The sequence below is a fragment of the Primulina huaijiensis genome, chromosome 2, assembly GCF_012295235.1.
Source record: "Primulina huaijiensis isolate GDHJ02 chromosome 2, ASM1229523v2, whole genome shotgun sequence".
Taxonomy (NCBI): domain Eukaryota; kingdom Viridiplantae; phylum Streptophyta; class Magnoliopsida; order Lamiales; family Gesneriaceae; genus Primulina; species Primulina huaijiensis.
In genome coordinates, this window is record NC_133307.1 from 18,726,414 (window position 1) to 18,752,726 (window position 26,313).

A 26,313-nucleotide genomic window follows, 5' to 3' on the forward strand; every position below is an offset into this window, starting at 1 on the left:
AGGAAATGAGCGGAACATCTATTCAAGACAGAAGATGTTTTCGCATGTAGAGGCTATTGGGACTTGCTGCCTTATATTGGATAGTGGTTTTATTTTAAAATTGAAAAAGACATTTTATGTTCTTAGTTTTTCTAGGAATTTAATTTCGGTTTCAAATCTTGTACTCCTTGGTTATTCATTTCAGTTTTTGGATAAATCGATAAATTTATTTTATAAATCAAATATTGTTGGAAATGGTACAATGATTGATGGTCTTTTATCTATTTCTTAAAAAATAATAACACCACTATGCATGTTCAGAGAGGTATTAAAAGATGTGTTATAAATGAAGATTCCTCTATATTGTGGCACATGAGATTGAGACACATCTCCAAAGAGAAGATTAAAAGATTAGTGAATGATGGTGTACTTAGTACTTTAGATTTTACTGATTTTGAGACATGTGTGGAATAAATAAAGAGAAAGCAGACCAATAAGTCTAAAAAAGATTCCAAGAGGAGTACAGAAGTATTTGAAATCATACATTCAGATATTTGTTGTCCAGATATGGACATCAGAAGTCCGAAATACTTCATTTTTTTGATTGATGATTACTCACGATACATGTATATCTACATGCTTCATAACAAAAACGAAGCACTCGAAGCCTTTAAGGTTTTTAAGGCTGAAGTAGAGAAGCAATGTGGAAAATAGATTAAGATCGTGAGAACTGATAGAGGTGGAGAATATTACGGTAAATACACTGAGAATGGATAGGCACCTGGTCCGTTTGCGAAGTTTCTCCAGGAACATGGGATTGTTGCCGAATATACTATGACTGGTTCTCCTGACCAAAATAGCGTAGCTGAGAGGAGAAACCGAACATTATTGGACATGGTGGGGAACATGTTTAGTAGCTCCAAACTTCCTAAATCATTGTGGACTGAAGCTCTTAAGACAGATGTGTATATATTAAACCGAGTTCCATCTAAGGCTGACCCAAAGATGCAATTTGAATTATTTAAAGGTTGGAAGCCGAGTTTGCAACATATACGCATTTGGGGTTGTCCTTCAGAAATAAGAGTTTACAACCCATATGAAAAAGAAACTTGATCCAATAGCTATAAATGGATATTTCATCGGGTATGCCGAAAAATCCAAAGGGTACATATTCTATTGTCCATCTCACAACACTAGAATTTTGGAATCAAGAAATGCAAAATTTCTTGAGAATGACTTGATTAGTGGGAGTGATCATTCAAATGACATAGTTTTTGAGAAAGATCACATTAATTCACAATCCTCTTATTCAAATGAAATTGGCCGTTATTCACACTCCTCAAGTCCAAACCGGTGTTAGGCAACCAGTTACTAAAGTTCCATAAATCGCTGATGAAAATTCAGTAGATCAAGTTGTTAACGAAGAGCAACTAGAAATTGTTGATCAATCAAACAACCTGAGGAGATCTACTAGAATAAGAAGATCATCTATATCTAGTGATTATGTTTTATATTTATAAGAATCGGATTTTAACATTACAGCCGAAAATGATCCTGAAACGTTTTTACAAGCCATGAGTTGTAATGAGTCAAAATTATGGTTTAATGCTATAAAAGAAGAAATGAATTCTATGGCATTTAATAAAGTCTGAGATCTTGTTCAGTTGTCTGATAGTGTAAAAGCCATTGGATTTAAATGGATCTTCAAAACAAAGAAAGACTCATTAGGCAACATTGAAAGATATAAAGCAAGACTCGTAGCTAAAGGATTCACTCAGCAGGAAGGAATCGACTATAAGGAGACTTTTTTTCCTGTATCTAAGAAAGATTCTCTCTCTTTCATTCTAGCATTAATTGAACATTTTGACTTAGATTTACAACAAATGGATATGAAAACATCTTTTTTGAACGGAGAATTAGAGGAAAAGGTTTATATGAAACAACTTGAAGGATTCTTATCTAGTAATGGTGAGAATTTGGTATGTAAGCTTAAGAAATCTATGTATGGATTAAAACAAGCTTCCCGTCAATGGTATTTAAAATTTCATGATGTTATCTCTCCATTCGTATTGGTAGAAAACATCATGGATCAATGTGTATACCAGAATGTCAGTGGAAGTAAGATCTGTTTCCTTATTCTATATGTGGATGATATATTATTTGCAACCAATGATAAGGGTTTGTTATATGAGGTGAAACAATTCCTCTCTAAAAATTTTGATATGATGGATATGGGTGATGCATCTTATGTCATTGGCATTAAAATACATAGAACCAGAATTTGAGGTATTCTAGGTCTGTCTCAAGAAACCTATATCAACAATGTTTTAGAAAGATATCGGATGAAAGATTTTTCACCAAGTATAGCTCCAATTGTTCAAGGAGATAAGTTCAATTTAAGCCAATGTCCAAAGAATGATCTAGAGCAGGAACAAATGAAAAACATTCCTTATGCTTTTGCTGAGCTTGATGTATGCTCAGGTTTGTACTAGACCTGACATTGTATTTTTTGTTGGGATGTTGGGAAGAAGATATCAGAGTAATCCAGGTTTAGACCATTGGAAAGCTGCAAAGAAAGTGATGAGGTACCTTCAAGGGACCCAAGATTATATGTTTATGTTCAAATGAACTGATAATTTGGAAGTAATTGGATACTCTGATTCAGACTACGCTGAATGCATTGATTCACGAAAATCTACTTCAGGATATATTTTCATGCTAGCTGGTGGAGCTGTATCTTGGAGGAGTCCAAAGCAAACATTGATTGCTACTTACACTAAGGCAACCTCAGATGGTGTATGGTTGAAAAGTTTCATTTCGAGGCTTAGAATTATGGATTCTATATCTAGGCCATTAAGAATATATTGTGACAATTCAGCTGATGTTTTTATGATTAAAAATAACAAAAGTGGTAGTCGAAGCAAGCACATCGACATTAAGTAATTAGCCATACGAGAACGTGTTAAAGATAAGAAGTTAATTATCGAGCACATTAGCACTGAATTGATGATTGCGGATCCTCTGACTAAAGGCATGCCACCACTGAAATTTAAGGATCATACAGAAAGAATGGAACTTGGTTCCTTTATGTAATTTTGTTGTAAGAACAAATTAATGAAACTATAATGTGATATTTTCCCATATTTATTGTGCACACATTCATTGATTCGAGAAATATCAATGAAGTTGGACCTCGAATAGACATAAGGTTTATTCATTAAGTTATACAGATTTGCTATACATAATGCATTGTAATACATGGAAGATAATATTCGCTTTTAGAGGACATATCGCCATGATTCATGTGTTTTGTTTTCTCCTATGGAAAATGAGATATGAGCCAAGTGGGAGAATGTAAGAAAAAGTGGCACATATCAATTCATATCAGAAGAAGAATAAACGTGTAGTAAATGACGACGGCCATTGCCTACAACTTTTGACAAAATAAGCGTACGTCGTCTCAACTTTAGAAAATTGAGGCACACATGTGCCTCTTCTTTTTACTCTCGGGCTCCCAATAAACTAATCGATGGTATGAGAAACGCCTATACATAGCGGTGATTGAGGTCCCTAAGCATACACTGCATAAGAACAAAATACACCATCTATAGAGAGTGTGAAGTGCTTAGAAGGCTTCAATCGGAAGGAAATCAGAAAACTTACAAATTCCTCGATGGCCGGAGGTAAAGCTCGATCTGCTTCCACATATTGTTTATCATGTTTTTAAATGTATAGAAACATGAATTTTGAGAAAAATTCTGGCACCTTCTTCATCCTCACACGAACATACTTCTACAGGGGCTTGGATATGTTGATCCGAACCTCACTCTCGCATATCTTCCAAGGAAGGTCCCCATATCTCCAGCTTCAATATCTTCAGTAATACCTATCTAATTTCCAATCTGTTCCAGGATCGGTTGATTCATAAAAGCTATCGGCAAATTATTACATTGAACCCATATTGAGATCTCCTCGAAAGTCAGTGCTCTTATGTTTTCCAATCCATTAATTTCCTTGATAACCACTAGATCTCGGAAGAAGTGCCACAGACCTTCATAGAGAGCACGTGTAGAGCCCAAAATTAGTACACGTAAAATCCATGCATTATTTAATTGTTAAATTATTTATTCAAGTTTAAAATGATTTTTAGCAATGTATGATTTATTTCTTTTCATTATTTAAATTATTTATGTTTGGTGATGAACTTTAAAATGTTTCTCGAGTTTCAAGTTTCAGGCGATTATTCGATGCGGGATCGAGGAAAAGAGGCCGGCGATGATTTTGGTGATTTTAAAATGTGGTAATTTATTTTAAAGTTAGGGTTGGGGCATTTTAAAAGATTTATTTAATTTTTAGCATCTTTAAATCCTAATTTAATTATTAGGTGATGTCATGATTTTTAAAACTTTTTAAAGTTGAACACTTGGGTGCTTTATTTTAAATTAGTGAGGTATTAGTATTTTATGTAGTAGGTTTAATTGTTATTGGCATTTTTTTTATTAGTCAATTAACTCACTAGTTACCTCCTAATTATACTAATCACGCGCACACACACATACACGTTCACACACACATATTTTATTCCATTCATTTCAAATTTTGAGATCAAAAACCAAAGATTTATGAAATCTTTCAAGAAGCGTTTATTTTTCTTTCTGATCCTTGAGTTTTTTTTTGTGTTGCATTTAATTTTGTTGTTTTTATTTCAGGTTTCCTTAATCTTTTTATTTTCTCGGTTAAATGACGGATAACGGTACTCCGTGACTCTCATAGTCGGTTTAATCAGTTTCTCATAATTGCTGATACAAAAATAAAAAAAATCATTTCTTTTCTTTTCAAAATAGATGAAATTCTCTCAAAAATTTGTAAATATTTTCCCTCTGTTTCTGAAAATGTTCTAAGAAAAATTTATGCAGGAAGGTATGAAAGATTGAGATTGCTAATGCAAAAAGGAATTCCAGAAGATATTCGTCTTGTAATAGAAGCTAAGGTCCGATTAGGAGGAGAAGTTCCACAATCATTGCTCATTCGTTATTTGCCTGGATTAGGAAAAAGCACTTATGCGAAAAAACGAAGGGCCAAAAGTTTAGGAGTTTGTCATAAGTGTGCAAGATGGACTTGTGACGAACGATGCAGATCTTTGGGATGTGTTTCCAATAACAGAGAAGATAAAATTGGTTTCATTAAGAATGGGCTGAGTAAGGAGTCTTTAGATAACATCTTATTGACTCTTGAGACGCATTCTAGTGGACATGTGCATATTGAACTTCTCCGTTTATGGAAATAATTCAAAAATGAGCGTCATAGTCTTGGGAATCCGACTAAGAAAGACCCTGTTTGCCAATTTATAAGAAAATTAGATGGGAAGCATATCCTCGACTCATAGAAGGCGTTGAAGCCGTTTTTGGACGTAAAACCAGAGGAAAATTGTGAGTCACAATCACACTACTGTTTACATGCATGTATGTCATTATTGTTTTTACTGTTTATTCTGTTTACAACTATGACCCATAGTTTTGTCCTGATAACATATTACCCCTATAAAATCTCTCATCTTTCTCTCTATTTTCGCAAAAAAAAAAAGAAGAAAGTAAAAAAAACATGGCTGGAACCTCTGCCCAATCATTGAAAAATATTTGTGTATTTTGTGGGTCGAGTCCTGGAAAAACTGAAGTGTTTGTAGAAGCAGCGAATAATCTTGGAAAGATATTGGCTGAGAGAAAAATTAAATTGGTATATGGGGGAGGTAATATTGGGTTAATGGGATCTGTTTCAACATCTGCTCATCTTGGAGGTAGTCAGGTTTTGGGTAATATTCCTACAGTTTTAGCTGAAGGAAATATTACAGGTGTTACGATTGGTGAGGAATTAAAAGTTTCTTCTATGTATGAAAGAATCACAAAAATGATTGAAAATTCTGATGCTTTTATCGCACTACCAGGTGGTTTTGGTACATTAGAAGAAATTTTTCACACTGTTTCTTGGGCACAACTTAATATCCATAATAAACCTGTGGGCTTGTTGAATATCAATAATTATTATGACAGTTTGTTGACATTTCTTGATAAAGCTGTGGAACAGAATTTCATTTCAGAAAATTCACGACGGATGCTCATCTGTGCTTCGACTGCCGACCAATTAATTGATGATTTGGAAGCTTTTGTTCATAAGCCTGATCCGATGATAACAAAGATCAATTGGTCGCAATCAAGCAATAAGAAAAGGAAGTTGGATCATTGATTCAAAAGTCGTGGATTGGTTTGCGTTTGTTTCAGTTTGTTATCTTCAATAAAATTCCAGGTGATATCTCTTTCATTATGTACTCTTTATTAATAGTTATTTTGACATTAGGGATAATGTCATATTCTGATTAAGGGAGAACAAACTTATAAAAATAATTAAAAATAAAAATAAAAATATATATATATTTTTTTAAAATAAAATCATGTTTATTGTTTGTATCTTAGTAATTTTTGCAAAAATGTCATACATTACATGTTTGAAAGATTTAAATTAGAACATGCATTAATCTATTTAAGAATGTTTAAATTTTTATTTGAAAAAAAAAGTCAATTTTAATATTCTGATCAATATAAAAATATGATTTATGAAATCTTTTTGAGTGATTAACCATTGTGATAAAATCAGGTATTAAAGTATATGGCCCAAGATATACCTTATAAGAGTGCCTAAAATTTTAAACTCACACATATTTTGTGAGTGAGTGGAGAGGACTGAGAAAACAGCTTTCGAGCCTTTATTGATCATGAGAGAGACTATCTATTGTTTAGATCTTGAGTTCTTATTTTGAAAAAAAAATGATATTTCCTGGAAAAAAAAAGGAGAAAAATACAAAAAGAAAGATATTGAAGATCTATGTAATTTTTAAGTTATATGCTACGACCCATATATCTCTCATAAAAAAAAGAAAAAAAAAGAAAGAAAGAGAGAAATTTATTGTACAAATTAAATAAATATGTGGTCAAGAAGCAAAACTTAGTCTGATTCCATTATATTATGAAAAAAAATCAGGAAAAAATATATAATAGGAACAACTAGATTTTGAATCAATTGATTTTCTATCTTTTGATTAGTTTGGCTCGTTTGTCTGTCTGCATTCTGTAAACCATTTTTCTGAGCATTTATCTGTATTCCAACTCCATGAGAGAAATCGTTGCCATAAATTGAAACATTTATTAACCTGTGAGGATATGGAGTTGAGACTCTTACTAGGAATTTCTGAAGGCCGTGTACATTTAACTACCTGAAATAAGCTTTGAATTGATCATCTCAAATTATTTCATAAATTATAATTATGATGATCTTGATATAACTTTGACAGTTTTCAAATTTATTTTAAACACTTAGATAGTTTTGATTACATTTCTATTTAAATTAATCAATATGTTTTGTATTGCTATTAACGCTTAAATTGCTAGGGACTAGCAATAAGCTGGTTTGGAGGTGTGATAAACATAAAAATTGTACATTAATTAAATATTTTATAATATAAATATATAGTTTTTGTTTTATTAAATGTTTAAGTATTATATGTTTTATAATAAATTGTATAAAATATAAGTTGTTGTGTAATTACAAGTTTTTACTATTTTTTACAGGTTCGATAAAACAAGAATAAACTTGGCGTTGCAAATGGGATTAAGGTGATTCTTGGACCTGTAGAAGGTTGATTATAATATCTACAATATTGTTGACAAGCATGAGATAAAAATCCTCTCACAATTGAGATCAAATTAAGCAACAAATAAAGTTACCAAAGGAGTGGCAGTTTTACCATGCTCTAGTATTTTGACCATATCTCTCAAATTACTTGGTCAAATGGTTTGAAAAAAATACCACAACTAGACAACTCAATTACCCACATGTTTTTTTTATGTGAAGAAGCAAATTCAAAGATGAAGATTTTCAAAAGTGATGTGTAATATAATATAATATCTTGGAATACCAATGAAGACTTATGTGTAAAAAAATAATATTTTATTTGTGGTTGTCTCCCCAAATTTAGCTATAAATAGGGGTGCATTGTAATGTATTGAGATATCCCTCATTCTATGAACAAACGTTTGAGTTCATAATATTTCTCTCTATATTTTTCTTTTATTTCTTCATTTAAATACAATTAGCATGTTAATTTCATATTCAAAGTTTTACACTTTGAATAATGAATAGCTAACTTCCTAAAGTTGAGATGATAAGGTGAAACTCTTGGCATGATAATAAGGTTATTAAAAGGTAAGAATCTATGTTTTATATTATTTAATCATTATTTATTGTTTATGTTATATTTATTTCTTTAAGCATTTTTATACCCTACTTATAAGTGGGAGTTTTGATTTATTGTTGCTATATGTTACACTAAATTCTTGGAACCATTTAAATGTTAGTTTGGTTTTACCAACCATTTAACTTGGATTCCTTGATTTATTATATATGAATATATCATAGTATTAATTTATTGGTACCATTTAAATGTTTGTTTGGTTTTACCAACCATTTAAAGTGGGAACCTTGATTTAGTGTTTACAAATATATATAGCACAATAAATACTTGACCACATTTATAAGTTTTGGTATATATTATATACTTATAAGATAATAATTTATAACATAATATAAATATGATTATTTAATATATTGGAACCATTTTATTAAGTGGATTTCAATATTGTTCGTTAATGTTAACTTTATTAAAATACCAAGAGTGGATCCTTTAATCTCAACTACTTAAATTAAAATTTGAACAATTAAAATTTACTCATTAAAGATTCAAACAATTAAAATTAAAAAAAAAACAAAACCAAAAACAAAACAAAAAGACATTGTAGTGGACTTGTAATTACCTTAGCTTCCATGTGGATACGATATCGGACTCACCGAATTATACTACTTGTGGACAACCTGCTCTTGGGATTGCAACAATCAAAGTGACAACAAGTAATCAACATTAAATCTGATGATGAAAAAGAAAGATGAAAATCAGATATGATGATGGGATTACTAAACTTAATCGAACAAAGAAGTAGGAAAAATAAAAAATATTTTAAAAAAGATGAAAAAGATATTAAATGATTCAAAACAAGAAAAAGATTTGAGAAAATAAATCATGTTTGTTTGAAATGATAGATAAACTATAAAATAATATTTGTTATTGAATAAATTGTGAAAAAAATTATGTGTCTACATTGATTTTTAAATTTACGACCAATATTCATAGTGCACTCAAGTTCATTACTCACGTGCTTTGCTACTAGTTAGTTGAAAAATATCAGCCAAATATTATCACTATTTATAATCTTCAGGATAGCAACATACATTCAATTTTTTAATCGTAAAAACTCTTATGAGACTGTTTTACATGTCAATTTTGTGAAACGGATCTCCTATTTGACCCAACCCATGAAAAAATATTATTTTTTACTATAGATATAGATCGAGTCGATTATCTTATTTCATAATATACCTACTTTTTTTAATTGATGTAGACGTTCATATACGTTAGTTTGATATTGAAGTTTTAGATTAAAAATATTCTATTGAGCTCGATATTTTAAGTATTTTTAATAAAGAAATAATTTTATCTTTCGAATATTCAAAATTGGGTTCTTTAAATTTTTTTGGTCGAATTGACGAAAAGAGGATCGTTAAATTTTTTTAATGAGAAGTTATAAAGGAAGCTTAGAACTTGCATTTTCTGGCCTCCCATTTCTGTTTTGAATTGTGGGAATATAATTATGGCGTTGAAATTCAATACGAAATGTAAGATTTTAAACTCTGATGGCTGTTGAAATGACAATCCTATTCCACGTACAAACTTTATATTGTAAATCCTCCTTGATCATTGTTACATTCACCATGTATCTCATCACTACGCAGGCTCGAAAACCCCGACAGAAATTTGAAATGGCTTAATCACTGGTAATGTGGTCCGAAGTTCAGGGTAGAAATGATCAATCCCCGCATGATTCATACTCGACCAGAAATAGCTGTGTCGGCACAAGCATAAGGCAAATGGGAAACTTTTCGCACTGACTACTACAGAGCCATAGTAGAATGTGAATTAGAAAATATAACATACTGTGGCACAAGACGTGAATAAGTAAAAATAAAGGAGGTTGTAAATATCACAACAATTGGGTCATTGTGCTGTTCAAGTGGTGAACACAATAGTTTTTCAGCTGTTTTCGAAACTTTAAAGACCTATAAGTGCTCTTGAAGAGATGGGATTCAGACAGGAAGAAAGTCACATTCTCTTCAAAAGGTGGAACAAAATAAACATAGCTTTGTGCATGTATTACTTTTTTTCGGTATTCAAATCGTACAAGCCACGAACCAGAAAAAAAGGAAATGGGTGCACGAAAAACAACCCGGGAAAAAAGGTGAGCTTTTCTCATTTACAGAATGTTATGAATTGAAGTGTATTTGGACAGCATCATTACCACACAAATCCATACCTTCATGTTCTCAGCACACGAGCATTCTCAACCAGGGGAACCCCAGGTCCGTATATCAACCGGCATCTGTCATTGAATGAATTAACTAATCGAGAGACCACCTCCTTGAAGAACATATTTGCCATCTGTCAGGCAGGCCGTGAATCGCCAACATTAAAGAAAATTAATCGAGTTTATTAAAATAATAGGCATCAGAGATGCATATGTTTACTATGAACAAACAAACTGCAAATATACCTGAAACATGAAACCACAAAGACCGAGAGACAGATACATTTTACATCATCAATTGATCAAGAACATTTTTTCACTTGATACCTATGTAGATGTTTTCTTCCTCACTCGAAAAAAAATTGTTTTCTTCTTATTTATTTGTTAGTTAGAATTCCTTAGCGTGTAGGTACAGGTATCGGGCTGACGAGTTAAAATTACAATAAAACAAACATGTTGATGACAATCATTCAATGATGTTCAAGTTATGTCAGTTTATATGATATCTGTATATGGTTGCCCAACCTTCCTCAAGGCAATCAGAGCTTTTGTCATCTATCCAATCATATATTTTAACTATTTTTACAGAAGCAAGGACAAAATCGTCACACTGCAAGTTTCATGGAGATTTCACACATTCATGACTCGGTACTGTAATTGTAAGTTTGTAACATATGCCAAAGAAGAACTTGCGGTCTGCTTTAACTACGGCAGATAGTGAAATGATGACAAATGACATAAAGTCAACGACGCACAGAAACAATAAAATTATCACGTTAAACCAAATAAATCTTGAGTTGAAATGTCTGAGTGGATATGTTTGAATTGATTTTGTCCATGCAACCAATCAGACGTGATTTTATGACCTAAACTACGCCAAAATAAATAAACATTTCTATGGTATAAGGCCCGCTCTGAATAATATTATCAAAACATGGTGCAAGGTTTTCTTCTATTTACAGATAATTTTTATATACAGCAAACGCAGGTTAAATTTCTTTGTTGCTCAACAGATATCAAGCATCAAATAATAGGGAATGTCACTAGAAAGAGAAATTTACATGTTATTGAAAGCAAAAGTATGCTTAAATTCATATAACAACAGGCTCAGAAGATTACAATAACTTAATGATCAAATATGAAGAAGTTCAAGTTCAACTACCGAAGAAACTCACCTGACGGTAAAATGGTGACTGAAACTTAAAGTCCACCAAAAAGTGAAGGTCACAGGTTCCTGGAACGGTTCCCTGATTAAACTCCCATACATTTATCAAATGATCAAAAAGACTACTCTGGGATGAGGTTGTCTGCAAAAACACAAGGCACGGAAAATCAATCAACGCAACAAGGTCAACTATTGTGCAGCATCAAGAATTTTGACGTGAACACCCCTCCAATGCATCATGTATGATAGATCATCTCAATCTGAGGCACTTACACTTAACGCTATGATTTCTCAATAAGCATAAATTCTCAACTTTCAAGCCCCAGAAGAATCAAGTCAGTATTGGAAATTCCAAAATTCCACGACACGATTTTCTTCACAAAAATGAATATTGCCCACAACCCACACCCAGGAGAGCCATATCATTCTCCCACACTCTTCACTTTGTAACCTGATTGTTAATTCATATTGGTGACACTGAATATGCTGAGAAAATGAAGGATGGCACAGCCTACAGACTTCTTTAATCACGAAAAAATGTTTTTTAAGCTTATATGCTGAAACTTCCACAACTATTAGCCTATTCATCACTGTCTTTAAGCTTAACATGAAGAGCTGACGATCAGCCAGTTCATGCACTATTACCAGCCGGTATAGCTATATATTATTTCCAACCTGGCACTCAGGGCTCAGTTGTAACGATCTTTTCAGGAAAACAATGCTCAAATGTGGTCATATGCAACCAGTTACTTCAATCCAACGAGGCCAATTTTCATGTAGGTTACAAAACATTAGCAGTAAATATCAATAGCACAAAAATTTCTCGAGAAGGAAAGGATCAAAAAAATAATGAATACAAGTCAAACACTTGTAATTGTCTTTAAGCCTAACACAAAGAGCGAATGACCAGCCAGTCCATGCACTATTACCACCCGGTCTAGCATACATGATATTTCGTACCTGACAGTCAGGACTCAATTGTAAAGAGATTTTCATAAAATCAATGCTCAAACTTAGGCTTTCTGTAACTAGTAACCTCAATCCCAAAGAGGGCACTGATTATGTAGGGTACAAAAACATTAACAATAAATATCAATAGCGTTATTATATTCCATAAGGAAAAGATAAAGAAATGAGTCAAACATTAACTGATTTTCACCTTAATAAAATTCGGTTTTTTCAGCTCGACATGTGATACATAACTTTCGACGAGAATTTTGAAGCCGATTTCTAGCTCAGCATCAAAGGATCCATCAGGATTACGGCGAATTATCTGTGATCGCTGACACCATGGAAGAAAATCTTCATACATGTCAACAGCAGCAACCACATTGAACAATTGCTCAGGTGAATATCTAATAATCAAAAGACAAATCAGCTCAAACAGCAAGCGATCAATACTATCTGATTGTGCAAGACATTCACAAACTTGAAATTAAAAGGTGCAATATATTGGATTCTACATCCTCGGAAGCATTTCAAAATTCAGAGGTCTCCTTAAAACTATTTGTCAATGCACCTGATGAACATCGAATACAACTCTAAAATTAACAGAAGTTCAATTATTGCAGTTAAAGAACTCATTCCAAATTTGAAACTATAATCTTCAAACCACAGAATAAATATCCAACAATTGTTTAAACAACAAAAGATATCCAATGCGATAAAATAATAAATAAAAATTGGGACTAAACTTACCCTAGAACACGTCTCTCTTCATGTACTTTGGAGAGCATATTCCCAACCTCGCCATCACCACATCCCAAGAACCGCCTTTTTTGAACCACAATTCTAGCACTAGAAGTTTTCCCATGATCCCGGAGATTATAATTCCTGTAACGATATCCAACAATTTCATCCGGTGAAGAAAATGCATTGGTAACAGCAATGCTAGTCAAACATCGAATCTGATCATAACTTGCACAATTAACTTTCTTCTGCCGAAACAAATTCCGGTGGGAAAACAAACGCGCCATCGCCTTCGATACGGGATTAAATTGAGGCATTGGTGAAAAACGAATAGATTTCTTCGCGTTGGGAACCCCAATAAATGAATTATAAGTTCGAACCTGGGAGTCAATTTTGGAGAAATGAGATGAGAGGGGGGAAATTATCGAAGATTACGCAAGAGGAAATGGAAATTGAATGGAGTTGAGTCAATTGAATTCAGGGGATGCTACGATTTTCAGACAATGAAAGGGCATTTGTCATTACTCATTTCACCATAAACAATATTAGATTCTTGGTCTCACCGGAAAAAAAGAAGAAGATATTTGGTTGTAAATAATAAGAGGGAAGATAAATGAATAGAGATAATTCATTGGGTCAATTTATTGATCACAATCACCATATCAGGGGAAAATTACAAACATATAAAAATCTTTACTGATATTATGTTGTCATATTTATCTTGATCACAAATATTTAAAATTTAATCAAATAAAAATAATCATCTAATATATTTATAAACTCTCCCTTAAATGATTAATTTGCATAACAATCGATTCGTCAAAAATCTCCATTTTTAAAGATGGATGTTTGGAAAATCACCGGGACTCAAATATTGTTTTGTTAAAATCTTGACAGTAAAATCTTGTGGAAAAAATCTGATCGAGGGAAAAAAGAATTGTAAAGTCCAAAATTAAGACGACGTAACCCAACGACATGCAAATCTAAGAAATATGAAAAATAAGTAATTAAATGATTTAATTGCTTAATTGATTATGTGACATGCATGATTATATATTAAATAGGATTTAATTGTTATGATGCATAAAACGTTATTTTTAAGGATTATTCAAATTGCGATAGAAGAACGGAGACCGAGTGCTGAAAAACGTAAATTATTTTTATTAAATAATTATTTTTAATTGTTTAAAATATGGTTGATGGTTTTTCTTATTTTTGAAAATAAGAGATTTTTTGAGGTGATTTTATACGCCGGGACGTAAATTTTATCAATGTTGGTTTTTCAACAAAAATACAAACTTTTTGGCAACCCGGCTATTAAATTCACAAACTTATTTTTACTAAAACTATTTTAATATTTTAATTAAATCCTAATTATGACTAATGGGCCTAAATTGTTCGCTTAATAGGCCTAAAACCTTGTTAGTGATTTAATTGGTATATATTATACAAAACCCACCCTAAACCCAGACAAATCACACGCCTCTTTTCTGAAAAAATTCACCCCATCACACGGCACACACCTTCGTCAATTTGAAGAAGAAAAATCGAGAAATCTTAAGGAGAATGCAAGCCAAGGTCTTGCTCCGTTCTTCGCCAATCGTCAACGAATAATTCGTGCGTTAAATACGCAAAGGCACGCATATTTCTTACCTTCAAACATCATCACACCATAGTAATTGTTTATGCATAATTTTTAAGGAAAAACATAGCACACAAGTGAAATTTTCGTAACTATATGCCTATGTGTTCTAAACTTGTGTTTTTTATTTCCAAAATCATGTTTTATATGTGTTAAAGGGGCTGCCATGATTAGGGCTTGATCAAGCATTGTTTTACATGAATTTAGAAGCCTATAACATCACCTAAACACCACACACGAACATGGGAATAAGCTGAACACGAGTTGCTGTCATAGGAGATCAAGGGCTTCGGTTTTGCTCTTCACAGCTAGGCTTGGTTATGGATTGGTTCCGGGGCTAGCCAGGGCCGTGGGGGAGTCAAGGGAAGAGTCCTAGCCAGGCTAGGACCCGAGCTAGGTGGGCTGGTAGGAGTCCTTGTTGACAAGGACTCCTACCCGAGAACTGATAGAGGTACGCGCAGGGTTCAGCGTTAAAGCAGGGGATGTGGGGCTCGGCCTGGGGTTCAGAGGCTGGGTTTGAGTGAGTCCTTAGGGTCTTAAGCGAGTGCACAACAGGTTGGTTCAGGGGGTGGGCTCACTGGTAGGGTCCTGGAAGCTAGAACAAGAGTCCTTGTCCATAATGGATTCTCGACCACTTCATGTACACAAAGATATGGTCCGGTTATGGGGCTAGGGAAGGTTTCCGTGGGTTTCTAAGGTCCAGTAGGGTGTATAAGGGTGTTGGTCAGGGTCTGGTTCACTATGGTTCGAGGGCGGCTCGAGAAAATTGAAAGATGGCTCGGTGCTAACCAATTAGGGTCAAGTTAAGGTTTTCTAAACTTAAATAAGTGAAAAAGGGCTCACGGAGGGTCGAGTCATGGTTCACGAGGGCTAAAATAATATAAAAAGACTAAGTTTAGAATTTAGGAATTTTATATTAAAGTTTGGGATTTTTTGGGATTTAAACGCCTTCAAAACGTCTAATTAAGAATTAATTAAAAAGCCTAGTTTTAAGCTAAATAAAATTATGAAAATTTTAATTTAGGCTTAAATAATTATTTGAGACATTTTAGAGTCAAATATATTAAAAAAACGTCAAAAACGTAAAATTATACGTCCAGGGGTAAAACGGTCTTTTTACAGCTGAAAATTAGTAAACGTCATGGCAGTGTCCTATATGCTATTTTATATGCTAATATGATTATTTTCAATGATCATGGATGTTTATGAATTTTTATATGTTAAATTATGATTTTTAAATGTTCATGAATTTTTACGTTATAAATGGGACATTTAAAAGATATGTTGCATGCTTGATTTCAAAAAATAAAAACGATACGTATATGCATGATTTTTATTAAGTAATGATAATATGTTGAAGGACGTGAAGGGATTGTGACTATTACATGTTGGAGATATCGTGAGGGTTGTGGTCCCAGTGAGAGCCCGACGATCGTGTTTCTTTGGATACGGATACGAATACGAATATGTTAATACGTTGGCCAAGACTCAGTTGACCGGTGAGAGTGTCGCTGGTGTCCCCGCCACCCAGTACTGTGGTTACATGTAGATGGATCCATCGCCCAATACGATTAAGAATACGAGTCACAATCACGATCTGAATTCAACAAATACGAATACGAATATGAATATGAATATGTTAAAATGTTGATATGAATATGTTGATATGAAAATGTTTAAGAAAATGTTTATGATTAAAGTTTATGAATTATTATGAAAATGATATTTTAAGTACAAGTATTTTTCACTGTTGTATGTGAACTGTATTACGTATTACTTGTTATCAAGGATATGACGTGTTGAGTCTTTAGACTCACTAGGTGTGTATGATGCTGGTGATATTAATAATTATGATATTGGAGTACTTGATGGGTGACTTTGCTGGACTGTCGGTGCACATAACCCGATGACCAGCGCTTCTATTTTCCGCATTTAAGTTTATGATTTTACGTTAAAGATTTTTACGACATTTTATGCTTTTTGAGAGATTTGGAGAGGTTTAGTATGAGCTACTCCTTTTCAACAGTTATTGCTTTTTAGGTTTGGTAAAACATTTTACGATTTCATGTTTGACTACTCCATTGGGATTTTTAAAGTACTAGTTGGATGTTTTGTTTTAAAATGGGGCAAAGGTATTTTCATGTACGAGTATAGGCAATGACTAAAATTTGGGAGTTTTAAAAAAAAATTCTAGTACTTTTTAAGAAAAACGAATAAGCAGACGTTTCAGTTGGTATCAGAGCAAAGGTCCTGTAAAGGGTTGTGCCACCATCAGCGCCGGAAAGATCAGTCATCAAGCCTCAATTTTTAAGTTTTACATATTTTATATGATTTTATATGATGTTACCTGCATAATGACATGAATAATATGTTTACGTTACATGTTTACTAGCTTTTTGAGTACTTATGCTTTGCTCGCTTAAATTGCTAAAATGATTAAGGATATGTCATATGGTTAGAAAACTTAGATTTAAGTGCATGTTGGTTACGTTAGAATTTGGAAAACATTCAGATAAAATACCTCCTAGACGTGCCCCTATTAATGAGAATCAAGCCGAGAACAGCGTCACTCATCAAGGGAATGCACCACCACCACCACCTCCTCCAGGGGATGCTGCTACTCGTGCTTTAGAGGGGATGTCTCGTCTATTTGAGCAACAGTTACAACAACAACAGTTACAGCAACAGCAGTTGAAGCAGCAGTTACAGCAGATGGAGCAGGCACAGAGGCCACAACATGATATATACGATCAGTTCCGGAGGCTAGGACCGAAGAAATTTTCTGGAACTACCAATCCTTTTTCTGCTAAGGGTTGGATTCGTTCACTCGAGGTACACTTTCGCTATCTGGATATGGGAGATGCTGACCGTGTGAGGTGTACTACTTATCTGTTTACGAATGACGCTTCTTTGTTGTGGGAAAGAGCCGAGCAGGGTGTTAACCTTGCCACACTTACTTGGGCTCAATTCAAAACTATATTCTACGAGAAATATTTTACTGCTGATGTTAGAAGCCGATTAAAGAGGGAATTTATGACTCTCCGTCAAGGAGACGCTACTGTTACTGAATTTGTGAAGAAATTCGATATGGGTTGTCACTTTGTACCCTTTATTGCCAGGGATGCCGAAGAAAAGCTTAGACACTTCATGCATGGTCTACGACCTACCATACGGAATAATGTTATGATGATGCGTCCTTCGGATTATGCTACTGCAGTTACTTATGCATTCCAGTCTGAGCAATCCTGAAGGACATCGAGTTTGAGTTACAGCGCAAGAGACAGCAACATCAGAACAACAATCAACCTAATAAGAAGCCATATACGGGTTCTCCTAAACCTCAAGGGCCTCAAAAGCCCCAAGGTCAAGTCAAGAAGCAAGCACCGTCAAAGCCACCACCTGCAGCACCAAAGACGGCAGAAGGACAACCATGCAAGAAGTGCAATCGACTACACTATGGACCATGTGTGTGGGGTACTACTAAGTGCTTCATATGCAAAGAAGAAGGGCACAAAGCTTTCGATTGTCCGAAGAAGAATGCACTCACCGTTGAGTGAGCTTATGCTATGAATGCAGAAGAAGCCGAAGGGGAACCAGACACTACTTTTATCACTGGTAACCTAGGCATTTAACATTTTTATATTGCCTTTATTGCATGAAATGTTAAATTGGTTATTAGAATAGAATTGGGAACAACATTTAACCTAGTAGAAATTAGGTTGCATGTTCTACCTTAGTTGGAATTTAAGATATGATTTTAGAAACCAAAGAAAATGGTATGTATTTTGTGCCTTAATTTTTGTGAATGGTGAGATAATTCCAAACAAAAAGTTTTAGGGCCAAAGTTAAAGAAAAATCATAATTAAGGGGTTTGGAACAATTTCGAAATTTTTAAGGGTGCAAAATATAACTTTCGAAATTTTAAAGGACTAAATTGAAAATTTTCAAAAATATAAGGGCCAAATTGCAATTATCCAAAAATTTGGGGACTAGAATGCAAATTTCAAAAAATTGAAGGGATAAAATGCAACTTTTCAAGAAATGCTTAAGTTCAACACTCAATCTTCATATAACTTTGAGAAATTAATGATAGTAAATCCTTAAGCTTCAACATGAAAAAATTTAAAAGACATTTTCGCCGCAGGAATTATTATTATTCAAAGGGTAGCTAGCTACCTGTGCACTACTAGATTCGGGAGCTACACATTCATTCATATCTGAAACATTCATCAAAAGACTGAATATTACTTCTCAAGATATGGGATTGGGTTTCAAAGTTTCTATTCCTTCCGGTGATCTAATGCTCACGTCTAAAATTGTCAAGAATCTGGAGCTTCGTTTATTCAAAGATTTGGTTCGGGCAGATCTTATTGTGCTCCCTATGCCTGAATTTGATATTATACTTATGATGGATTGGTTATAAACGAATGGACCTTCGATTGATTTTCATCAAAGATCACTGTTTATTCGGCCGCATAGTGGTAAATCTTTTGTCTTTGAGGCGGCGAGAAACAAGCAAATGCCGCATGTTATCTCTTGTTTACATGCGAGGAATCTTATTAAATACGGATGCCAAGCTTTTCTAGCGTGTGTCACTGCCGCACATGCTCCAACCAGTCAGAAATCAGAAGATGTTGATATTGTCAGAGATTTTCCTAGCTTCTTTCCCGAAGACGTTTTTGGCATTCCACCCGATCGTGAAGTGGAATTCTCTATTGATCTGATATCGGGCACTGTTCCTATAAAGCACCTTATCGTCTAGCACCTGCTGAAATGAAAGAATTAAAAGATCAAATCCAGGAATTGCTAGACAAAGGTTTCATTTGCCCTAGTTATTCTCCATGGGGCGCACCGGTATTATTTTTGAAGAAGAAATATGGTAGTATGCGTCTATGCATCGATTATCGAGAGCTCAACAGGGTCACTATCAAAAAAAAGTATCCACTGCCAATAATTTAAGATTTATTTGATCAGTTGCGAGGGGCATCGATATTTCTAAGATTGATCTTCGATCTGGGTACCATCAGTTGAAAGTGAAATAGTCGGATGTTCACAAGACGAAATTTCGTACTAGATATGGGCACTACGAGTTTATGGTCATGCCATTTGGTCTGACTAATGCGCCAGCGATCTTCATGGATCTCATGAATCGCGTATTTCATCCGTATCTGGATTAGTTTATTATAGTCTTTATTGATGATATATTGATCTATTCGAGGAATGAAGAGGAGCATAGTCGTCATTTGAGGACAGCACTGCAAGTACTACAAGACAAGAAACTGTATGCAAAATTCAGCAAGTACGAGTTTTGGCTTGATAGAGTGACATTCTTAGGCCATATCATTTCTAGCGATAGCGTTGAAGTTGATCCAAGCAAAGTTGAGGCAGTGAAAGAGTGGCCAGTACTGAAGAACGTTACCGAGATTCGCAGTTTCTTGTGACTAGCTGGCTATTATCGCAAATTCATCAAAGGATTCTCATCTATTGCAGTACCATTGACATCCTTGACTAAGAAGAATGCAAATTTTATTTGGGGATCTGAGTGTCAAGACAGTTTTGACAAGTTGAAACAAGCCTTGATTTCAGCGCCAGTGTTATCAATGCCATCAGGGCAAGAGGAGTACGTTCTATATACCGACGCTTCTAAACTTGGTTTGGGCGCAGTTTTGATGCAAAATGACAGAGTTATAGCTTATACGTCGAGACAGTTGAAAATTCACGAGAAAAACTACTCTACCCATGATCTTGAGCTTGCACCAGTAGTTTTTGCATTGAAGATTTGGAGACACTACCTTTATGGGGAGAAGTGCAAAATATTCACCGATCATAAAAGTTTGAAATACTTCTTCACCCAAAAGGAACTGAATATGAGACAATGCAGATGGCTTGAGTTAGTAAAGGACTATGACTGTGAGATTAGCTATCATCCGGGGAAAGCTAATGTTGTGGCAGACGCACAGAGTAGAAAAAAAGCAGTTATCACTCAATTATCACTTCAAAGACCGTTGCAGTCCGAGATACAGTGGTTTGGGCTTACAGTCTATGCTAGGGGAGGCCCTTAATCTTGCCACATTATCAGTACAGCCGACTTTGAGAGACATAATTCGTGATGGACAGTCTACCGATGAGCAATTGCAAAATTGGAGAGCCAGAGATGAAGCTAAGGGTCGGAAATTATATTCAGAGGTGGATGGTATAGTTCATTATCGAGATCGGTTATGGGTTCCTAGTAACGATTCTTTGAGATATCTTATTATGAAGGAAGCTCATGACACACCTTATTCCATTCACCCGGGTAGCACGAAAATGTACAAAGATTTGCAGTTGTTATATTAGTGGCCAGGCATGAAGAGAGACATTCTGAAGTTTATATCCTAGTGTTTGACATGTCAACAAGTTAAAGCAAAGCATCAAAGACCAGCGGGAAAACTTAAGCCACTTCCCATCCCCAAGTGGGAATGGGAAAACATCACTATGGACTTTTTTGTGAGATTACCAAAGACTATTAAAGGATTCAATGCTATATGGGTGATAGTTGATCGTCTAACGAAATCAGCGCATTTTCTACCTATTAAGACAACTTTTACCATGGTTCAGTACGCTAACTTATATATTCGAGAGATAGTTCGTCTGCATGGGATTCCTATATCTATTGTTTCTGACAGAGATCCGAGATTCACGTCATCTTTCAGGAAGAGTTTGCATGCAGCGATGGGGACCAAGTTATTATTCAGTACAGCATTTCTTCCTCAAACCGATGGTCAGTCTGAGAGAGTCATACAAATTCTAGAAGATCTACTACGAGCCTGTGATATTGACTTCCAAGGCAGTTGGAAATCGAAATTACCTCTAGTGGAGTTTACCTACAATAATAGCTTCCAATCATCTATTGGGATGGCTTCTTTTGAGGCATTTTATGGAAGAAAATGTAGATCTCCTATTCATTGGGACAAGGTTGGTGAAAGAAGAGAGACTGGTCCAGATGTGATTGAAGAGACTACCGAGCTTGTGGCCAAAATTCGTGATCGAATGAAGACGGTGCAAAGCCGACAAAAGAGTTATGCTGATAAAAGACGACGGGACTTAGAGTTTGCAGTGGGAGACCATGTATTTGTGAAAATAGTACCTATGAAAGGTGTTATGCGTTTTGGCAAGAAAGGTAAGCTTAGTCCAAGATTTATTGGTCCATTCGAGATTTTAGAGAAGATTGGGACACTAGCTTATACAGTGGCGTTGCCACCAATGCTATCAAGCGTTCAAAATGTGTTCCATATTTCGATGCTGCGGAAGTACATGTCGAACCCGTCACATGTGCTAAATTATGAACCTCTACAATTGACTCCAAATATGACATATGAAGAAAGAACTGTCCAAATCCTGGCAAGGCAAGAAAGGAGACTCCGAAACAAAGTCATTCCAATGGTCAAGGTTAAGTGGCTGAATCACTCGGAAGAAGAAACCACTTGGGAAACCGAGAGAGACTTGAAGAATTGCTATCTAGAACTATTCGGCAAGTTCTAATTTCGATGACGAAATTTTATTCAAGGGGGGAGGAATTGTAAGGTCCAAAATTAAGACGACGTAAACCAACGGCATGCAAATCTAAGAAATATGAAAAATAAATAATTAGATGATTTAATTGCTTAATTGATTATGTGACATGCATGATTATATGTTAAATAGGATTAATTGTCATGATGCATAAAACGTTATTTTTAAGGATTATTCAAGTTGCGATAGAAGAACGGAGACCGAGGGCTAAAAAACGTAAAATATTTTTATTAAATAATTATTTTTAATTGTTTAAAATATGGTTGATGGTTTTTCTTATTTTTGAAAATAAGGGGATTTGAGGTGATTTTATACGCCGGGACGTAAATTTTATCAGTGTTGGTTTTTCAACAAAAATACAAACTTTTTGGCAACCCGGCTATTAAATTCACAAACTTATTTTTACTAAAACTATTTTAATATTTTAATTAAATCCTAATTATGACTAATGGGCCTAAATTGTTGGCTTAATAGGCCTAAAACCTTGTTAGTGATTTAATTGGTATATATTATACAAAACCCACCCTAAACCAAGACAAATCACACACCTCTTTTCTAAAAAATTCACCCCATCACACGGCACACACCTTCATCAATTTGAAGAATAAAAATCGAGAAATCTTAAGGAGAATGCAAGCCAAGGTCTTGCTCCGTTCTTCGCCAATCGTCAACGAATAATTCGTGCGTTAAATATGCAAAGGCACGCATATTTCTTTCCTTGAAACATCATCACACCATAGTAATTGTTTATGCATAATTTTTAAGGAAAAACATAGCACACAAGTGAAATTTTCGTAACTATATGCCTATGTGTTCTAAACTTGTGTTTTTTATTTCCAAAATCATGTTTTATATGTGTTAAAGGGGCAACTATGATTAGGGCTTGATCAAGCATTGTTTTACATGAATTTAAAGCCTATAACATCACCTAAACACCACACACGAACATGGGAATAAGCTGAACACGAGTTGCTGTCATAGGAGATCAAGGGCTTCGGTTTTGCTCTTCACAGCTAGGCTTGGTTATGGATTGGTTCCGGGGCTAGCCAGGGCCGTGGAGGAGTCAAGGGAAGAGTCCTAGTCAGGCTAAGACTCTAGCTAGGTGGGCTGGGAGGAGTCCTTGTTGACAAGGACTCCTACCCGAGAACTGATAGTGGTGCGCGCAGGGTTCAGCGTTGGCACAGGGGATGTGGGGCTTGGCCTGGGGTTCGGAGGCTGGGTTTGAGTGAGTCCTTAGGGTCTTAAGGTGCAAAACAAGTTGGTTCAGGGGTTGGGCTCACTGGTAGGGTTCTGGAAGCTAGAACAAGAGTCCTTGTCCATAATGGATTCTCGGCCACTTCATTTACACAAAGATATGGTTCGGTTATGGGGCTAGGGAAGGTTTCCGTGGGTTCCTAAGGTCCAGTAAGGTGTCTAAGGGTGTTGGTCAGGGTCTGGTTCACTATGGTTTGAGGGCGGCTTGAGAAAATTTAAATATGGCTCGGTGCTAACCAATTAGGGTCAAGTTAGGGTTTTCTAAGCTTAAATAAGTGAAAAAGGGCTCACGGGGGGTCGAGTCATGGTTCACGAGGGCTAAAATAATATAAAAAGACTAAGTTTAGAATTTAGAATTTTATATTAAAGTTTGGGATTTTTCGGGATTAAAACGCCTTCAAAACGTCTAATTATGAATTAATTAAAAAGCCTAGTTATTAAGCTAAATAAAATTATGAGAATTTTAATTTAGGCTTAAATAATTATTTGTGACATGTTAGAGTCAAAGATATTAAGAAAACGTCAAAAACGTAAAATTATACGTCCAGGGGTAAAACGGTTTTTTTACAGCTGAAAATTAGTAAACGTCATGACAGTGTCCTAAATGCTATTTTATAAGCTAATAAGATTGTTTTCAATGATTATGGATGTTTATGAATTTTTATATGTTAAGTTATGATTTTTAAATGTTCACGAATTTTAAAGTATAAATGGGACATTTAAAAGATATGTTGCATGCTTGATTTCAAAAAATGAAAACGATACGTATATGCATGATTTTTATTAAGTAATGATAATATGTTGAAGGACGTGAAGGGATTGTGACTATTACATGTTGGAGATATCGTGAGGGTTGTGGTCCCAGTGGGAGCCCGACGATCTTGTTTCCTTGTATACGGATATGAATACGAATACGAATACGAATATGTTAATAAGTTGGCCAAGGCACAGTTGACCCGTGAGAGAGTCGCTGGTGTCCCCGCCGCCCAGTACTGTGGTTACATGTAGATGGATCCATCGCCCAATACGATTAAGAATACGAGTCACAATCACGATCTGAATTCAACAAACACGAATACGAATATGAATATGAATATGTTAAAATGTTGATATGAATATGTTGATATGAAAATTTTTAAGAAAATGTTTATGATTAAAGTTTATGAATTATTATGAAAATGATATTTTAAGTACAAGTATTTTTCACTGTTGTATGTGAACTGTATTACGTATTACTTGTTATCAAGGATATGACGTGTTGAGTCTTTAGAATCACAAAATGTGTATGATGCAGGTGATATTAATAATTATGATGTTGGAGGACTTGATGGGTGACTTTGCTGGACTGTCAGTGCACATAACCCGATGACCAGAGCTTATATTTTCCGCATTTAAGTTTATGATTTTACGTTAAAGATTTTTACGACATTTTATGCTTTTTGAGAGATTTGGAGAGGTTTAGTATGAGCTACACTTTTTCAATATTTATTGCTTTTTAGGTTTGGTAAAACATTTTACGATTTCATGTTTGACTACTCCATTGGGATTTTTAAAGTACTAGTTGGATGTTTTGTTTTAAAATGGGGCAAAGGTATTTTCATGTACGAGTATAGGCAATGACCGAAATTTGGGAGTTTTTTTTTAAAAAATTCTAGTACTTTTTAAGAAAACGAATAAACAGACGTTTCAAGAACAACAATAAATACTTCCTTGAATGTCCTTGTGACAATAGATTCGCTCATTAAAACCTTATTATGAAAAACCTAATGAGAAAAAATCTTTTTGAAAGAAAAAGAGTATGACTCGTTACTTGTTGATTGTCTCATTAGAAATATTCATGAAACACTGAACTTTGATTGTTCCCCCTATTGTAAGCATCACTTGAAATTATTAACTCTTTGTACTACGATCTTGAATACTGATTTGCCAAAAGTTGATGCAGGTGATGAATTTGCAAAAAGACTTGTCATATTATCTTTAGTTGATGCTAATATCTTCACGTAAATCCATAGTTTGTTTGAGATTGCAAAGAAATTGGGCATGTCCTTTACTATTTATGATTGTCTTCTCGAGTGGAGAAAAGGTATACATCACTAGTGCAATTTGTGATATATAATGATACATAAATTATCCTTAGATATGATACTTCAAGATCAAATATTTTTCTTCATATTTATGAAACGACCTCGGTTTTTTTTTATATACTAAAGCATAAATCATAACTCCAAAAATACCAAATGAATAAACTTAACATATGGACTCTCGAGTGCATAAAATGAATCCTAAAGCATCGACTAACCAAAATTCCTAAATTGATCTTTAAAAAAATCAACTAACAATAAAAATAAAGTATAAAAATATCTCTAATAAAAATCATTAACATAAATCTTTAAATCATAAATCTATCAAACTAGTGCGGAAACATAAATGTCCTCGGGTGTGTACTGCTGTACTCGATCCCCTCAATTGTCACCGTCTCCCATAAATTATCAAATCCTGCATCATACAAACCTAGTGAGTCTAAAGACTCAGCACATTCTAAAGATGGATAGCAAATAATACATATACAA

General features: G+C 34.4%; 1 protein-coding gene across 3 annotated transcripts; it reads right to left on the reverse strand.

Moving 5' to 3' along the window:
• Positions 1–9,791: 9,791 nt before the first annotated feature.
• LOC140967793 (uncharacterized) lies at positions 9,792–13,899 on the reverse strand. 3 transcript variants are annotated; one of them, XM_073428556.1, is made up of 5 exons: positions 13,306–13,899; positions 12,767–12,962; positions 11,618–11,749; positions 10,437–10,576; positions 9,792–10,029 (listed from the first exon to the last, which is right to left on the reverse strand). In XM_073428556.1, exons 1-4 carry the CDS (start codon positions 13,611–13,613, stop codon positions 10,454–10,456), a joined length of 759 nt encoding a protein of 252 aa, XP_073284657.1. In that variant the 5' UTR covers positions 13,614–13,899; the 3' UTR covers positions 9,792–10,029; positions 10,437–10,453. The 3 variants fall into 3 exon arrangements, with proteins under 3 accessions (XP_073284657.1, XP_073284648.1, XP_073284640.1); XM_073428547.1 differs by having other exon boundaries at positions 9,793–10,032; XM_073428539.1 differs by lacking the exon at positions 9,792–10,029 and having other exon boundaries at positions 10,094–10,576; positions 13,306–13,898.
• Positions 13,900–26,313: the final 12,414 nt, after the last annotated feature.

Excerpts from the sequence above, each read along its gene's own strand:
- LOC140967793 (XM_073428556.1), bottom strand. The coding sequence starts at position 13,613 with ATGCCTCAATTTAATCCCGTATCGAAGGCGATGGCGCGTTTGTTTTCC. Across the intron at positions 12,963-13,305 it reads GAAGAGAGACGTGTTCTAGG|ATATTCACCTGAGCAATTGT; the intron begins GTAAGTTTAGTC and ends TTTGATTATTAG. Across the intron at positions 10,577-11,617 it reads AGTCACCATTTTACCGTCAG|ATGGCAAATATGTTCTTCAA; the intron begins GTGAGTTTCTTC and ends CCTGCCTGACAG.